Source organism: Tauraco erythrolophus, chromosome 12 (genome assembly GCF_009769465.1).
Source record: "Tauraco erythrolophus isolate bTauEry1 chromosome 12, bTauEry1.pri, whole genome shotgun sequence".
NCBI lineage: Eukaryota > Metazoa > Chordata > Aves > Musophagiformes > Musophagidae > Tauraco > Tauraco erythrolophus.
In genome coordinates, this window is record NC_141476.1 from 22,966,885 (window position 1) to 22,984,176 (window position 17,292).

At 45.7% G+C, this 17,292-nt stretch overlaps 1 protein-coding gene across 1 annotated transcript in view; it reads right to left on the reverse strand.

Moving 5' to 3' along the window:
* The window catches only part of WNT7A (Wnt family member 7A), a 36,718-nt gene extending 19,429 nt beyond the window's left edge, over nucleotides 1-17,289 (reverse strand). The window contains exons 1-3 of the mRNA XM_086619356.1: nucleotides 17,219-17,289; nucleotides 16,103-16,329; nucleotides 3,946-4,217 (exon numbers count right to left, since the gene is read on the reverse strand). Of these exons, the coding sequence (XP_086475482.1) occupies nucleotides 3,946-4,217; nucleotides 16,103-16,329; nucleotides 17,219-17,289 (570 nt within the window). The remainder of the gene's footprint in view (nucleotides 1-3,945; nucleotides 4,218-16,102; nucleotides 16,330-17,218) is intronic.
* Between the last annotated feature and the right edge of the window lie 3 nt (nucleotides 17,290-17,292).

Consider the following 17,292-nt stretch of genomic DNA (forward strand, 5'->3'; position numbering starts at 1 on the left):
ATACTTAATATGATGTAACGCTGATGCAAGATGCCATTCGTGGAATTTCAATGTCAGAGAGAAAGAGAGGAGAGAGCAATCTGGTCATGTACCTCGCCATGCTGTCAGCATGAGAAGTTTACAGCCAAAATATGTAGAACCTTTCAGTACCTACTTTGCTATTTTTTTAGCAGGATAACCTGGAGAATAACATTTTTATTTCCTGGAGCATAAATATGTCTCAGACATACGTTATTGTGTTACTTACAGTAATTTAATTAACTTCGTACTTGAGAAGACAAATTTCCTAACAGACAATTCAGTCTTGCAATTATAACCCCTCACGTGGACGTTTGCAGGGAAAATCAGGATTATGCCTTTAAATTAATTCAAGCTTTATCTCTCTTTTCTGACCCAGCTGTTGCGAATTCTCCTCCTGTTCACCCTGTACCGCTTGCTTCTTCCTGCAGTGAATCAGCATTTCAGGAAATACTAATTCAAAGAGGAAAGACACCCTAAACTCTGTTTCTGGAGGTCAGAAATAGCTGCTCTCCAATAGGTTTGACAAATGACATGAGGCTTCTCGGGCCGCTCAGGGCCAGTTTCGTAGGGTGTATGCGACCCTTGTTCTGAACTCTGCCCCTTCCCCTCCAAGTAGCCTCAGAACTTCGAAGTTGTGCCCACGTGCTACAGAACTGAGTCCTGGTGGTTTGTCCCAAGATAGAGAGAGAAAAAGGACAGTTAGAGCCCCGTCCTTTATCCATAAGGAAAACTTGCTGGCTCCAGCCCAGCAGCGGAGTGCAGGAGCCGTTGGCAGCCCTGGCATTAGTCTGCAGCGTGGGAGCAGCTGGCAGTGGAGAAGTTTCGCACACGTCGATCTCAGGTGAGAGTGCTGCTCGCTGCATCCCGGCTGTGCACACGAGGATTTTTCAAGCATGGCACCAGCCAGGCTGTTCAGGAAAGGGAAGAGCAGCACGGGTGTTCTCCACCTATGACCTCTAAAATCCTTCACATCTGACACCGTCAATTTTTATTGGCTTCTAGAAAGAGTGGACGGATGCTCGTACTATTGCTCTGACAGAGTCATGTATTCAGTAGGTTCAGAGAGGCTGGTTTTGGCACAACAGGCAGCAGAGAGACATCTGCCTAGGTAAAACAAGGCTATGAGAAGGTGGTGAGTCTTGAAATGAGATCTCCAAAAGGTCTGGGTGAGGCTTTTCCTGGTGGTCCTCTGTTGGCTGATACCATGCGGTCCTACTTATGCTGGGTGTCCCTGGTAAGCCCAGCAGCCCTGCCTACTGCAGTGCAAAGTCCATCATTTCTTGCTCGCCAAGATGGGACAGCGATTCTTAAGAAGACAACTAGGTAACAATATACGTATGATTTACTGGAGTGCATGCTGAATCACCTCCAGCTGGTGTCATCCTAAAGAAAGACCTTTTCACAGGTCATTTGTGAGCACCTGGGGAGTGAGCACAGAACATGGTGCAGTTTCATGTGGCAAGACCAAAGAAGTAGAGAGGACCGACCTTTGAACAGCGTAGTGGTGCCTACAGGTGAAGACAGCAGATCAATAAGAATTGAACATCTGGTTTATTTTTGGAAGCCCAGTAGGTGCCAGTCTGTCTCCTAGGTGCACAAATATCATCAAAAACCTAGCCATGGGCAAGTAAAGCTAGACAAGAATTTGTAGCCCAGAGGAAAGCCACCAAGAATAGATTGTGTGGAGGCTGATAAGATCCATATTGCTCTAAAAGGGAGAGTACCACCTCTAAACAAGACAGTCTTTGTTGGGAAAGGGTTAGGTTCTGAGAGACCTGGCTTGCCAAATACCCGTAAAGGCCTCCCTTTGCCAATTGTCTTTAAATACTGTGATCTTTCACAAAAGAGCAAAGCCTGAAAGGAATCTCTCTAGCAAAAACATCATTTATTCATTCTCTACAGGATGGTGGAGTAACATGCCTCTTCTCAGTCGTGTTACTCCTTCTTTCCCCTGAAGAGCTCAAACAGAGATTTGTTCGAACAAAGATCAGTAATTTTGCTCTGTAAGGGATGCAGGAAGAAGCGTAGCAATATCTCTAGATCAGAACAGTTCCTGAGCCTGCTGGAGAAATGGCAGATCGCCAGAGATAGGACGCACCACTGTTCTCCCAGATAACAATGCGGAGAGCTGAATCTTCCAGGCATAATCTTTTAGGACAGCAAATTGCACACACATAGGTGAGAAACACAAGGAGCTCATGTCCCTGGGGGGGGGGCTGCTGACTGCTTTGCCATCCCACAGGCCAACTCCAGGACTAGTATCCCTCCTCCTCTGCCCTAGGTCCATAACTGGTCCATCCAAGAAATGTAACATCTTTTTTTCGTCTCTATCTTTGAGCTTTGTAATTGAAACAATTTCCTAAGACAGTAGCCAGTTCCGTCTATGTTTCCAGTCCTCTATAGGCTGGTGTGTTGTTTCTTGGGCATCTCTTACTGCCAGCACCTCCCAAATAAAAGCAGACCTTTCAGGGAAGTAGCTTTCCCACAAAGGTGGCACTCCTCTGCTCTTTTTTATTTCAGTGGATTTGTGCTTGTGCAGCAGAGCAGACCGTGGCCCTTGGTGTTTTACCAGGCTTCTCAGTATGTGCCTTCATGCCACCAGAAGCCAAGTACTAAAGATACTGAATCTCAGCTCGTTTAATTAGCAAACATTAATGGGTTTGAGTTATTCTTGAATTCAGTGTTAATTTTGCTGATGTTTTGAAGTACCATGTTTGTACAAGAGAGCCAGACATGGGCATTTGGGATACTAGGTAGAGTAAAAACCATAATCTGACCTATAAAACTACTACAGTAGCATTAAATAAAAGTTAGGCTTTTGTTTGGGGTGGAAATGACTTTTCTTCAATGCCATCTGCTTGGCTCCAGCGTAAGTGGAGATGTCTCAGAGCCCACAGGTAATTACCACAACAAAAATAGTATCCACAAATTAACTGCTGTTCCTAACTTCCTTCTCCCATTTGCTTCAAGTCACACTAACAAAATGCTAAAATCAGTACTGATGCACAGGAGTGCAAGCAGTGCAGAAGGTAAGACACAGAGCTCAGAAAACGAGAGGATTTACGTTCGTTCTGTGAGATGGGATCAGCAAAACGGTCACTCCCGTATGGAAAGCAGCGCTGGGCTGTGCCCAGGGAGCCCACGGACATCCCCCACCCGTTCCTAGCTGGTGTAAATCAGAGCTCCTCCACCCCTGAGACTGCTCTGAGATGTGCTGGGGAGCCCCTGACCTGCAAGGGTCTGAGGAGCAGAGATCAGGTTGGGTCTCGCATCTTCAATGGCCACTGTTGACAGCAAATTGGCAGCAAACAGCACAGGCAGCGGACGCGGGGCATTGCCCAGCGACCCCAGAAACGCGCTGGAAGCTGCTGAATTCCCGTCTTCCCAAGCGCTGGTTCTGCAGTAGCAGCTTTCAGCTACCTGGTCCCAAAGAACGGGGAGGAGGCAGGAATCCTGCTGTGCCAAACAAACCGAATCCGTATCATGGAGTAACAGTGAGTCGGTCTGGGTTTTTTTTTTGCTGAAGTATCTTTCCCCGTGGAGAGGTAGTCCTCACACAAAGAACAGGGTTTAAACAGCCGGGTGAAAACGATCCCTTTTCAAATGAGTGAGAAGTTCATGTCTGAACCTGACGAGAATCCCATTCAACCCGCACGGTAGCAGGCGAGCTTTTTATCATCAGCACCATTTGACTTTCCAGATAAAATGTTTGTTTGCTTTTTTTCTTTTTACAGCTGTAAAGAATAACATTTAGACAAATATTTGAGGACAGATGGTCCAACAAGCTAAGGTGCCTACTTGTCTACTGTAAAACGAGGCCGGCGTTAACGCGCGCTGTGGTTCTCACGCACCAGACGTGATCCAACCCCATCTCCAGTCCCGGGCCGGAGATGTCCACATCTGGAGGAGAGCAGAAGTACTTACCTTTCGCCCAGCCTCGTTGTTGTGCAGGTTCATGAGCGTCCTTGCATTTTGCTTAATCTCCCGGGCATCCACAAACACTTTGGCGAATCCTATCCCGTATCTGATGTCAGCGGAGCAGCCTCCCCATTTCCATCCTTCCTCTTTATGGTACTGTCCTTGTTTCTCTTTGTCACAACCACAGTCACTCAGGTTTCCCTGCGTACAGGCAGCCGTGATTGCATGTGCTACTCCGGCAGCGATGATGGCATACGTGAATGCTGCTTCTCTGCTCCCTGAAATGAAAACAGCGCCATAAATACGTGGTACAACATGGTGACATTCCTTAGGAAAAGACAGGCAAGATCCTGCAGTGCAAACATAAGAAGGCTATTATTAGAAAAGTGCTGTAAATCTGCAGGCATAAGCAGGTCTCTTCTGAGTATTGATTTTTGTGGATGTTCACTCTCTAAAATGAGAGCTCTCCATGAGGCAGTAGGAGATAAAGTATTATTTAGGCAACTTCATATAGATACTTCCAGATGGTATTAGAAGTAGTCGGACTAAACTATTCATAGCAAAAGGGTGCGGTGGCAAATGCTCTAGCTCAAACAGAAAGAAAGAAGAAAATAGGTGGAATTGGAGGTGAAATTATTAAAACATCCAAATTCAACTTTTAAATAAATCAGCTCAGAAAGGGGATTTTGTTTAGAAATTTAATTCTACACTAAAAGGTACTTTTACAGGAAAACAACCTCTGTTAGAAATCTGGTTCCGAAAGTATTCTAGCTGAACTGGAACTTTTTTTCGCATTGTAGGTGTCACAAAGATTTCAACACTGACTTTTGTGCAAACTCAATGAAATAAGTTTCAGTTTTAATTTCAAAATCTCTCACAGGATGCAAAAAAATCCTGGCCTGTTGCAGGTACCGTGACAAAAGCAAGGCCACGTACGAGCCGCACCAGAGGGCTGGGAGGAGGCAGTGAAGTCAGGATTATTTTGTGCAATATGGCTCTTATGAAAGGCTTCTGTTTGTTTGGGGGAGATCACTTTAACTCTGTGATTTAATTTATCTTCTTGAAGCTTTCTTGCATGCTGGCGTGGAGACTTCCCACGTGTGGATCCTCTGGGATCCACGAGGCTTTTGGAACCAGTTCTGCTGAGAGAGGGACTCTTCAAAACACAAGGGGGTTTGCAGAGGTTGCCCACATACATCAAACAGCCCTTTCAAAATTCTTGCATCTCCCAGACTAAGAACCTACTCCTGCTTTTATTTCTCCAGTGGCAAAATGTACCCTTGCATCAACAGGATCAGAATCAGGCTCTTAATTAGGGGAGGGCAGATGGGAAGATCAGCTTCCCTTCTCCAAACGCCCACCGGTTAAGTGCTGGCAGACCTCAACTGCTGGCAATAGTTTATTATACATGAAACAAGCATATTTCTGCTGTTTGTTGGATTTCACAAAAAAATAATCACTTGGGAAAGAAATCTTACAAGCACTTCATTCTCGACTACGTCCCTTTCACGTACAAGACCTGGATTTCTGTACTTGTCACTGAACAGTTCTTTCAATGAAAAATATTCACTTCCTTACAGCAAGGAAGTAAAATGGAAATCAAGATGACATAATCAAAATCTGTTAATAGGCAACTTCATGCCTTTTTATCAGCATAGGCAACATTCCCATTGATACTGCTGTGCACTGTCTTTAGTAAGAAATTGGTAGTCAAGTATCAGGCTCCCTCAAAGGATTTCTTGTTTTCCCTTATTTAAAAAAAAAAAAAAAAATCATAAAATATTGAATTGTTATGACTATGTGGACTTTGCAGATGAGGCTTTCTGGAGCTAGTGGCTTTTTATGAAAATCTGAACGTGGGACAGAAATCGCAGGCTTTAAGGTGTGTTTAGGTGTGGGGAGGCCAGAGGGGGCAGGTGGAACTGGGGTTCCACTCCAGAGTGAATCCACGAGGACCAGCCAGGGCACCTTTCTAGTTCCTCCTCCAGTTTATCCTCAACAATATCCTCACTATTTTAAGTACAACACTATGGAAAATGCACTGATAAGCAGGGGCAGGTACAATAAGAGGTCCCAGTTTCTCCACTCAGAGGAGATCGATGTATTACACCAGATTTCTGTTTCATGAAGCAGCAAATGGGACAGCATCAAAATTATTTTTTGAGCTGAAATTTTCATCTGGTTCTGCGTTTCCTTCAGTTGGATGATTTCTGATCTAGCACAAGTTGATTTCTAGATCTAAAATGAAAAACACTGGGAGGGCATTTTAATCTGACACACTCAACATTGTGAAGTTGCTCTTTTGCTTCTTAGAGGGGAGAAAAATGCAACACGGAGTATAAAACCAGCCCAAGCAGAATCAGAAGCCAATGTCAAGCTTGATCATAAAACATATTACACAAATTAAGTTATTTTATAGCTTCATCTTGTTTGGGGGAAAAGTTTAGCAGCTTTTGGAAACTAAACGTTAGGAGATCACAAGGTAAACAAAGCAGGTGTCTGGAGGAATTGATCCAGGCAGGAAGTGGATCAATTGGCACTTGTGCAGTATTGATAAAGGGGCACAGGCTTGTCACATCTGCATCAAACTATCCCTGTTTTCCATAAATGATTGACTTTTTTAAGCTTCGTTACCCTTGTCTGGCACATGGAAGTGTCAGCTTACAGGCTAGGGGGTAACTTAGTTCATTCTGAGTCTCTTCTGGGACAGTGCTTTAGGTACCAAAGCAGTGCAACGGGGGTTTTGTAACCCAGTTGGAGCAACATGAGCACATGTGTTTTCCTGCCACTTTTGAACAGCAAATACTACTCCTCTACTTCTGATTTCAGCAGACAGTTGAAACGCCTGGAGGATCTCAGAGGGAAACACTGCTTTGACAAGGTATGTGCAGGCAGCTGCTCCTTGCAGACAACAGTTTGTTTCCTCTGAGCTTCTGCTGATGCTCTGGAGCAGGCTGACCAAGGAAGTACCGCTCCACATTCAGTCTAATCTCAAAATATGGGGAGGCTGAAAGGTCCAACCTCATCATTTCTGGATTTGCAAAGATGAACAATTTGGGAAATGACCTGATACGATCATCCTTTATTTTCTCTCTTGTTTACCTACGCTTTTTAGTGCGTCTGACAGCCAGCTTAGACCTGTGCCATACTTTCCCTCTGCAAACTTAGTAGTAAAAAACTCAGGATCTCAGAGTTAGAAAAAGGTCGGGCTTTGATACCAACACAGTAGTGAGACTCTTTCACGTTTACTTTAAGCTGTAGGTGATGGTGACTGTAGCATCACAAAATACTTCATAGGTGAGCACAGCACTTCTGGTTCAGGAGGACACAGAAAGTTAGCAAAGCAGGAGCTGTAGTACAAAATACAGGGCAAGGAAAGAGTAAAGGGAACAGAACTGGCAGCAACACATGACACCATGTGAGACACAGAGCCCACTTTGGTGGATGACACTCCTTCCCTAGTGAAAACAGATCGTTAGCCAGTGGGCTGATGGTAACATCAAGGGTTTCTCTCTTCTGTTTGGGGTGCAGAAAACCCTGATCTGCAGTCATCACCTTCTCTAGATGGCTAGAAAGATCAGACAGTAGCTGGAAGAGTAAACTGGCATGTTTTCAGCAGTGAGATCAGAAGAGACCTTTGGAGAGAGTTTAAATAAAATGTACTCATTGGTATGAGCTACTTAAACTGTCTCTTGAACAAGCTTCTGACCCATTCACTAGAAGCATCGAGTAGAGACCCAGGAACTAACTCTTCCTGCAGTCAATTCCCACTGAATTCATCCTTAAACTGCAACTGGACTTAAATCTATGCTTTTTTAAAAAATATTTGGGAAAAAAAATAATTAAAAATGCATATAATTAACAGATCCATTGATCTTTGTGGAAGATTGGTGCAAATCATGATCCCAGATGCTGGGTCAACTTAAAGAGACTTTTGTGGAGGCTTTTCCAGCCAGTGACATGCAACAGTGCACATAAAACCACTTGTGATGAGCAAACTGGTGAAAGAGAGAACGATGGCTGCCTGCGACCTACACGAGTTGCGGAGAAGGGTGGAGAGTTGTTGCTCACCAGCCTGGGCTGCAGCACCAAGGATGCTGCTGCATCCTCCGCAGCCAGGAGGAAATGGCCTGCCTCTTGTAGGCAGGATAGGTACCTTGAGTTGAGTACTTAATTAGTTCATTATCTTCAACTCAGTCCAGCTGGGTAAGAATGATTGGTGCCATAGAGAGTCAGCTATACGTGTACAAGAATTTCAAGCCGTCGTTTCAGCTCCCGAATGACACGTTCCTCTCATTGTCTCGAACAAGAACAGGCTAAAACCGCACCAGAGCTGAACTCCAAGCATCAGAAGAAACTTCAGAAGAGGATCTGGCAGCCTTCCAGAGGTTGCTCTGGTCATTTACGAGGCTGGTGATCTGACAGGGCTTTCTGACCATGGCAGCATGTCCAGGTATAACCAGTGTAGTACCATAAGTGATGTCCAAGCGCAGTGCAGACAGGCTGGGGCTGGTGGTGCTCCCCCCCATCCAGACCCAGGGCTGCCCTCAGGCTAAATAAGTGCTTCAAGTGCTGTACAAACACAGAGGCTTTCCTTCACGTGTCGGACATAAATATCTCCCAGCTCTTTCTATTTTTTTCTGGACTTAAATAAGGTATGCGGTGTGTTGCAGCTCCGTTGGCTTTGATGGCAGATAGCTTGGCACCTGTGGCTTCCAATGCTTCCACAGCTCCACTTGGTCAATGCAAATTGTCCTCCAAAGCACTGGAGTCCTGTCTTTAGACCAACACTGGGTAGAACGTGACCATCCCAAGCTGTCTTTAACTTTGTGTCTGAGCTCTGCACAGTCAACCACCACCACAGAGTGCCAGGTGTCGTAAAGGGAAGCACTAAGATTATCTCAAGTGAGTGAAAACATAAATTTTACCAGCACGGGTGGCTCTCCTGCCACGCAGCATAAGTATCCACAACTCACGTATACCTCGGAGCATTAATGCTGCAAACACGCATTGCTTTGCTCCTGTGGATGAATGTTGGTGGGACTGGGCTTTGGCTGACCAGCAAGTGGTCTGCCTGCGTGTCAGCTGCAAAGAGTGGTCTGCATTCTGGTTTTAATTTAGCTAACTTCATTTTTTTTTTTCTTAAGTTTAATCTTAAAATTTGAACAGTTTGTAAAGAGCTTCATTCACACTGGTTAGAAATGAGAATTAGTTTTTTTAAAAAAGTCAATAGCTTCATGTTGCATGGGAAATGCAAGATATGGAGTGGGTTTACTTGCAGGAAGCCAGTAGGTGCTCAGCAGTTCACCTCTCGTGCTGTATGTTTCTAAGTATCTTGGCCCACCCTATCAGTCTCCCTCATAAATTGACTAAGCTGTGAAATAAAAAAGACAAATTTCTGTTTATCTCACTGGAAAACACGGGTTGTATTTTCTGCTATTTAAAGCCAAAGGGTCAGAGGGGGAGTTATCTGCAGTGACATGAGCTGAAATATGATTGTGAAAATATAAAGATGGAAAATGCAAGGTACCTTGCCAATTATGTGCCATGGCTAACATTACTTCGCATCTCTCTCTAGAGGTCATAACTCACAGCTAGGAAAAACCAAGAGCAGAACTCATCCTCTGCCTTCTTTGGGGTGTGCTTCCTCCTTTCTTGGTAGACTAGGGATGGTGTTGGAGGTTTTTTATTTTTATCTTTCTTTAACTTAGCGTGTGCAATTATTAAAAAATGGTAGCTTAAAATAATCAGTGAAGTATCCCCCTCCTATCTTCCTTCCCCCTTCGGTAACCGTTCAAGTTTTGAGGGGTTTGGTGCCTTAAAACATTGTACTGACCTGAAATGAAAATAACAGTTCTTTATAAATGAGCAGCGTGTTCTTTGCAAAGATTAGTACTAATAATTAAAATAAGTAGAGTTGCTCTAAGAGGCATTTGAGACTTTGGGGGGTTAGTCACTGCCCTCTTTCACAAGCTAAACTTTGTTTCATCAACACCTGAAACTCTTGGAGAGGAAACAGTCCAGGTACAATGACTATTTTTGAAAATACCCTTTTTGAGCTTGTAAAGTTACTACTCAAGGCATGCGCATTACAAAAGTCACAGCTGGTATTCTGGAGTTCAAACACCAGTTTCCCCTTTTCAGATGGCTCTGATCCCTCCACACCACTGCCCTACTTCAGCCAATGCCCCGTACTGACCCTGCAATAGGAGGCAGCTCTTCCACCTTTCTAATGAAATGTAATCTTTTTGTTTCTCTGGGACATGTACTCACAAGACACATCCGAAGGCAGGTATGAAAACCTGCTGATGGGAATTCCAACTGCAGTGACCTTGGGGCAATGTTTTATCTTACTGTGACAGTCCCTGCTGAGAAAGATTGACTTTTTGGCATAAGCAGCATGCTGGGTATTGGATGTTCAGGCCATATTTCAGCCTGGCCTCTGTTTTGCCTGCAAATAACTGTTCTCGTGCAAGACACTGATATTAAAAACTGGTTGTAAAGGCTGGAAACTTAACACACGCATGCAAGTCCTGACCCTGCTGAAGTAGATAGCAAGACTTCTGTTAATTACAACAATATTTCTTTTCTGTGTATCTCAGGGGTTCCATAACATCACTGGTTCAGAAAAAAGAGTATTTATCAATCTAAATATTGACCACACGGAATAGTGCAGCAGCACTTAGAACCTAGTGTCCCGCAGACTTGTGCAGGTAATCTTCCATACGATATAAAACCAGCAAGTATTTGCATAATGATCTACCTATGGTTGTTTACTTGGTCTGTTACTTTATCATTCAAAGAATCCAACTTTAAAACCTGACACAAGAGACTACATCAGTATTTAAAATCAAAAAGCTCTAGAAAATGATTGAAGATTAAATCCTTTCTTGAACACACCTGGACCGGGATGTTTTCAAAAGGGTTTGTCTTGAACACAGTGACAAAATGAAGTTTTACTGTATTATTTTTCTTTGGACTCTACTGGGCCAGATAGGAGAATGAGCTAGGTCTTGTTCTGTTTTGCAAAAGAGATCATTCCTGATAGCTACTGAACAAACGAGTTAGAGTTTGGCTTGTAGGATGGCTGTCATTTGTTTCAATAGGCAAGAGTGGGAATGTCCTCTCTTCCTTTACACTGTTGAAAGCATAGAAGAAAAGTTTATTTTAATATATGGAAATCACTTCTAAATTCAGTCCAGAGAGCAGTGTAGAGCTAACAGTGTATTGTAAAAAGGAAAGCTAAGAGCATCTTCTGTTTCAATGTGTACATCTGGGCAGATCTGCAATGATCCCTGAGTCAAAGGCATTGTGCACAACATGCATAGGTGCTGACTTGGCCTGCTACGCTTGCAAGTTTTAAGACCAGTTTGTCCATGTTTTGGTTTCTTGTTTTGATTTCAGCTTTCCTTATTCGTAATATCAGATGGTTGAAGGTATCAAAATGTACCGAAACATTTTTCAGTGTAAATCCATCCAGTGATGGATTTTAGTAAGACCAGGAGGAAAACTTGATTGAAACCAGTTTTGCTGTAACACTCTTCAGGGACCATCACGTGCCTTCACAGCCCTTGGCTGATCCCCTCCACCCTCTCCCATGCAAGGTCTACGACAGCTTCCACAAGGCTCTAGGGCCTGTCATTCCACAGATCTGCACTGAAACGAGTTTCCACTTCGTTATGTCACTTTGTAGAGATGCAGCCAAACAGTTTGGGTTGTTTTTACTTGGGAAGTCTCATTTACTAGTGGCAGTGCTGCTCAGTTATGCCAAAAGGACGTAGTTTTGTATTTGTATTTGCCCTGTGATGCCAATATGGTGCTGTCCTCTGGATACCATGAAATGTGGGCATATCCTATGGCAATTATTTGGGATGGCTGCTCCTTGGCTTGTGATTATCACAACGAGCAAAGTTACTGCCGACTACCTGCGCACAGGTTGGACACTGCAAAATGGGCTGTTCGGGCACCTGAGGAAAGGCCTCCACTGTGGTCCTCGTACTGTGGTCCATCAGAGCCCAGATCTGATTTCCAGATTCTATCAAAGGCATCCCTGGTTATTCTATCAAAGGCATCCCTGGTTGATCAGAGGTTCAGGCTTGAACCATGTTTCACCTGAAGAGAGATAGGCAGGAGGAGGTTTTTGGCCTATCTTGCTTTGAAACCTTGGTTTTTGATTGTGGCTATCTTACGGGAAGAGAACTGCTGACCACCGTAACAAAGACATTTGTTTTTAAAAGTGTCCATAATTGCAGCATTGCGTCATCTCCATGGTTATTTTAGAAATTTGCTTTGTGACTTTACATTATTAATAAGGTGCCTCCAGAATTGTCTAGAAAAAAAATATCCTTGCGTTGATCTTGATTGTGACTTTATCATTTTCTGTCATAACCGGACCAAGTCCTCAGCTGGAGTAACTGATGTCACTCCTACTCTGCTACTTCTCTTCATGTTATTGGCACTACTGTCACCAGCTGTCGTGATAAGATACCCACAGTGTGTCAGTAGGGAAGAATCTCTCTTTTGAAGGACAAACTAGGTAAAATGACAAAAGAAACGGAGAGTATATGCTGCATAATGGTTGGGAGCACCCTATAATGAGCTGGAAACTCAAGTCTGTGATCACAAGTACCCCATATGAAGCATGGATGAATTTAAACAGCTGCTACTCTACAACTAAATTATCACTGGAAGACAGATTATATGTGAATTTGTTAAAATACAGATAGACACATGCTACAGATTAGACCAGGAAAGTTTCGATCCATGCTTTCCTTCTACAGACTTCAAAGTGTGTCACCAAGGGTCGTACCCCCGTTGCCATTTTAAAAATAGGAAAAGAGATGCACAGAGGAGGAGAGTGCCAGGGTCCCTCAGCCGCACGATGGCAGAGCCACGAGGAGAACTTAGGTCTCCTGACTCACCTGCAGTGTCAATAAAAGAATCTAAATAATTTGGGTACATTTGCATAACATCAATAAGACAGATTACCCAGTAAAGGTGAAAGTAACGAGACCTGGTTTTGAAGAGATTTAGCTTGGTGTGCCACCAAAACCGTGGGTCGGGAAATGCTTCACAAGAATCTGTGGTATCCAAGGGAACTTATTTGTATGGACTAACACACGCAAATCCTATTAGCATAAGAGTTCCTTAAGCACATCCTCCCAAATTGATATTCGACTTTGCTTGTCGCGCGCGTTCAGCAGCGCAGCGGCAAGGCGAGCCGCGTTACTGTCATTCTGAAGTCATAGCCTAATCATAGAGCGAGGACATCAGTGCTGCTCCGGAGGAGGCAGAGCGAAGCCTCTAATAGGGAAAGTGGGATGAGGTCATGTGTGGCCCGCTGACTTTATTGCAAGTGGCAAGACAAAGGTGCCCCACGTACTTCCGAGGTAATAACTTTATGGACGCAATTGGCCGAGAAATACAATCAGTCTTTGAATGCTATAAAAGGTGCTAATGTATCAGTTGCTGTTTGAATAGTATTTTGCAATGCACACTGGGTCAAAGGACTGAGAAACTAGAGCTGTTGCTGCTAATTGAAAAAGCTACAACCTTAAAGTGTTTTCTATAGGGTATACGGTCCTTCGTGCCACATGGCTCTGTCTTTCCTCTTTAGGGTAGAGCCCACGGGCCTGATCTCCTCCTCTTTGTGGGCACCAAATTTGACTTATGGCTTTATGGCCCATAGGTTTTACCCTTTTTAACCAGAACAAAATATTAACCCCTATTTCTCTGTCTGCTAACCCAGAGCACACCCCGCCGCGGAGATCTTAGGGAAAGAGGGAGAAACATAGGGAACGAAACAGATTCTTCTTCCTTCTAGCCATAGAAAGATGAGCTGTGTCAGATATTGTAGGTTTCTATACATGCAGATCAGGAAGAAGCGGAAGGGCAAGGAGACAACCCCAACAGGAGTAGTTACGTTACAGTATTTCGTGGTGCTCGAGGGTCCGAGCACATCCCGGAGACACCACGCGTGTGGAATTCATCATTGCAGCTTTCAAGCCTGTGTGATTTTTTTCAAAATTTATTTGCAGATCATAGAATCATAGAATGGTTTGGGTTAGAAGGGACCTTAAAGATCATCTAGGTTAATGTATAGCCTGTTTAAATGCAAAGTTTTTGCCTGTTCTTTAAATGAGTTTTATAATTTGGATGCCATTCAACACTTGACTGTGTTCCGAAACCAACGATGAATTTGCCCTATCCATCTTAGCCTCGTAATGGATAGATAGAACGTATTAAGAGTTATCACCTCAAAGACAGATCAAAGTCTACTTCCTTTAATATTGACTTTCTTTAAAAGGACCTAAATATAACCCACTAGCTAAATAATTCAATTTTGGAGGGGGTGGGGTTGGGGGGGGGGGAGGAACTGAGTGCATGTTTGTACAACAGACCAGAATAACTCTGCAGTTTTATGATTTGTTGGAGAAGAAGAAATCCTTCTCACATTTTCTGTTTAAGGAAATGTTACTCTTAGACTAAATGAGCCCAAACCTGTCAGCCATCCAAACGGACTCTTCACTGACATAAGTGGCAAACACTTGCATGGATCACTGACAGGAACAGCTCAGCTCGAGGAATAGAAACAATGAGCTAATCTGAATAAATGGTCCATTTTCAGATGTTTCACAATGTCGTGCAGGGTGGTTTTTACGTTCCCTACTTGACTCACTGTGTTTGATTATCAAAGGTTTTGAAAGATTGGTAACTCACACAGGGCTTTCAAATGTAGTCGTCTTGTTCTCTTTCTGTTCTTTCCTTAAATACCCCAAGATTTGGAAAATACACGTATCGGTGGGCACACGTGATAAAATATGTGTTCAGTTAATGCCTGGTGTTCTTGGGATTTCCAGAGCAGGGTGGCACTGCTGTATCTCTGCATTTCATGAGAATGCAAGGAATGAGGTACCAGAGTCAGTCATATCCTGCCGTTTGTCCACATATAACTAAACGGTGCCTGGAGCCAGTCCAGTCCAGGGGGTTTCCCAACAAGCTAGAAGCCAGGCTCAGCTGCTGGGCAACTGCTCAGGGCTCTTCTACCTTCTGACCTCAGTCACTTCTTCCATTCTCCTGAAACATCCATGTTTTCTATCACACTAAGCATCGTTTGACTGACTTTCTCGGTTTTTGCATCTACATTTTAGATGGGGAGGGGGCAGAAAGACCTCAAGGGTGGAAACCACAGATCCTAACTTCAACTTCTGGACGCAGAATGCCGTACTGTGAGTGATTAGCCTTCAGCAACGGCTCTAAAAATGGCTACACCTGTATTTGGAAAAGACTTTTCCTAGTTCTCTGTATTTTAAGTGCTGTGGAATCAACAAGCATTGAGCAAGCTCCACTACTATGTGTTTTGCAGTACAGGGGTACTGAGTTTTAACCTCAGCTCTGTTTCCTGAGGTATTTGTGTTTGTCATGATTAATGCTTGCTTAGCTAAGAATTTCTATATATTTTGTATAAATATTTGTTGCAATAACTGAAAAAATGGAAACTAGAAACGAGATCTTCTGCCTGTTGACTGGACCAGGCCAGTTGCAAACGTCCTGACATCTCGCACCAGAACACACCTGTTTTTTCTGGAGGGAGAGAGGGCACTAGATATGGTTGCTATGGAATAATGATTTTATGTCTTAGAATGAGACTGGTTGCTGGACCTGAGTCCCAACAGGTAGAAACATCAGGCCGGTATCATTGTTGAGACGTCTGCACCCCAGAAATGTGATTCTAAGCATATGATCTCTGACCACTACATTTAACCAGGACCAAACACCTTTTTTGCATCCTTAAGTACGTGAACAAGGCTGCTGCCCTGTGCGCGCAAATGGAAAATCTTTCGGAAAGGACTTGGGAGAGCGGGACAGTGAAACACCGCGGCGGAAGCTAACGCGTGTGGAAGTGCTCTCCTGAACCACGGCAAGGCCCGCAGCAGGTGTCCTGCCGGGAGGGAGCACAGGTGCCAGTCACATTGGTGACGACAGCCGTAGCATCCAGGCGAATGCGCCCAAGGTGATGCTCCTGCCCCGGCGGGCCCGAGCCATGTGAGCCAGCTGGTCTTTGCCAACGCCAACAGCTGTGCCCCCCGACACTCCCTGTGCACCCCCCTTTGGGTCTCACGTGGGTGGGAGCCGGTCAGTAGCGAGCAGAGAGGCAACGTACCCACTTTCAGCTCCTTCCCGAAGACGGTCCTCTCTCCCAGGGCAGAGCAGTTCCAGCGCCCGTTGCGAAACTGGAACTGGCACTCGTTGATGCCCATCTGGGACCCTTCCCCGATGACGATAATAGCGTCGGGCCTGCTCTGGCAGATCGCCCGCTGCCGGGGGGCAAGACCCGGGATCTTGTTGCAGATGATGCTGGCTCCCAGGGCCACCACCGAGGAAAAACCCCTGCAAGGACAAGACACCAGGGGTGGCTGAGGGGAGGCTCATCCGGAGGCGGACGCAGCACCCCGCCGCCTTCCCGCGCTGCCGGACCCGGCTTGGGCAGGTGCCCCCGGAAAGCTCCCGCCTTTTCCCCGCTTCCCTCTCCCTCTCTCCGCAGCCCAAGCGGAGATAAGGAGCGCGTGGGCTCCTGCCAAAACGGGACCCAACTTCCTCGTTCGGGAATTAAAGCGCGTGCAGCAGCGGGCCGCGGGCTGGGAGGGTTTTCCCTGTCCTGTCCAACAGTTGGAGGGAGGCAAGGAGGGAAGGGGACAACCCACGCTCTCTGCCCCCGGGATTCACCGCCTCCCCCCCCCCCGCCCCCCACCGGGACCGGGCGCACCTGGACGGGCAGCGCCGCGGCGGCTCCGGCCGGGCCAGGGATGCTGCGGGGCCGGAGACCCGCCACCCTCCCGCTCCTCTCCCGGTGCGGGCGGCGGCGACTCCTCCGGCCGCGAAGGGATTTCCGTGCGGGGAAGCGGCAGGTAGCTGCGGGAGCCGGGCGGCCGGGGACCGCGGGCCGGGCCGGGGGAGGGCCGCCTGCCCCGGGGGCTTCCCCCGGGTCCGTCCCCCCCCGGCGGCGGGAACCACCGCCCGGCTTCTCGCGGCTCCGCATCCCGCCGGGGCCGCCACCTCGCCCCGCTGGAGGCTGCGTCCCCGAGGGTCGCTCGAGGGCGTCGGGGCTCTACCTGTCTTTTAAGAAGTAAAGGTGATCACCACCATCATATTTTTTTTTTTTGGTGAGACTTCCCGTGTTAAATAGTAACAGGTCTGGGCAGGTTAGGCTGAGAGCGAGAGAGAGCGCAATTGTTATAAAAGAAAGGGGAAAAGAAAAAAAAAAAAAAAAGTTACTTACCCGATCTTGATGTACACAATCCCCAGGCTCAGGAAGATGTGGAAGATCCAGCGCCTTGTTTTCCTGTTCATATT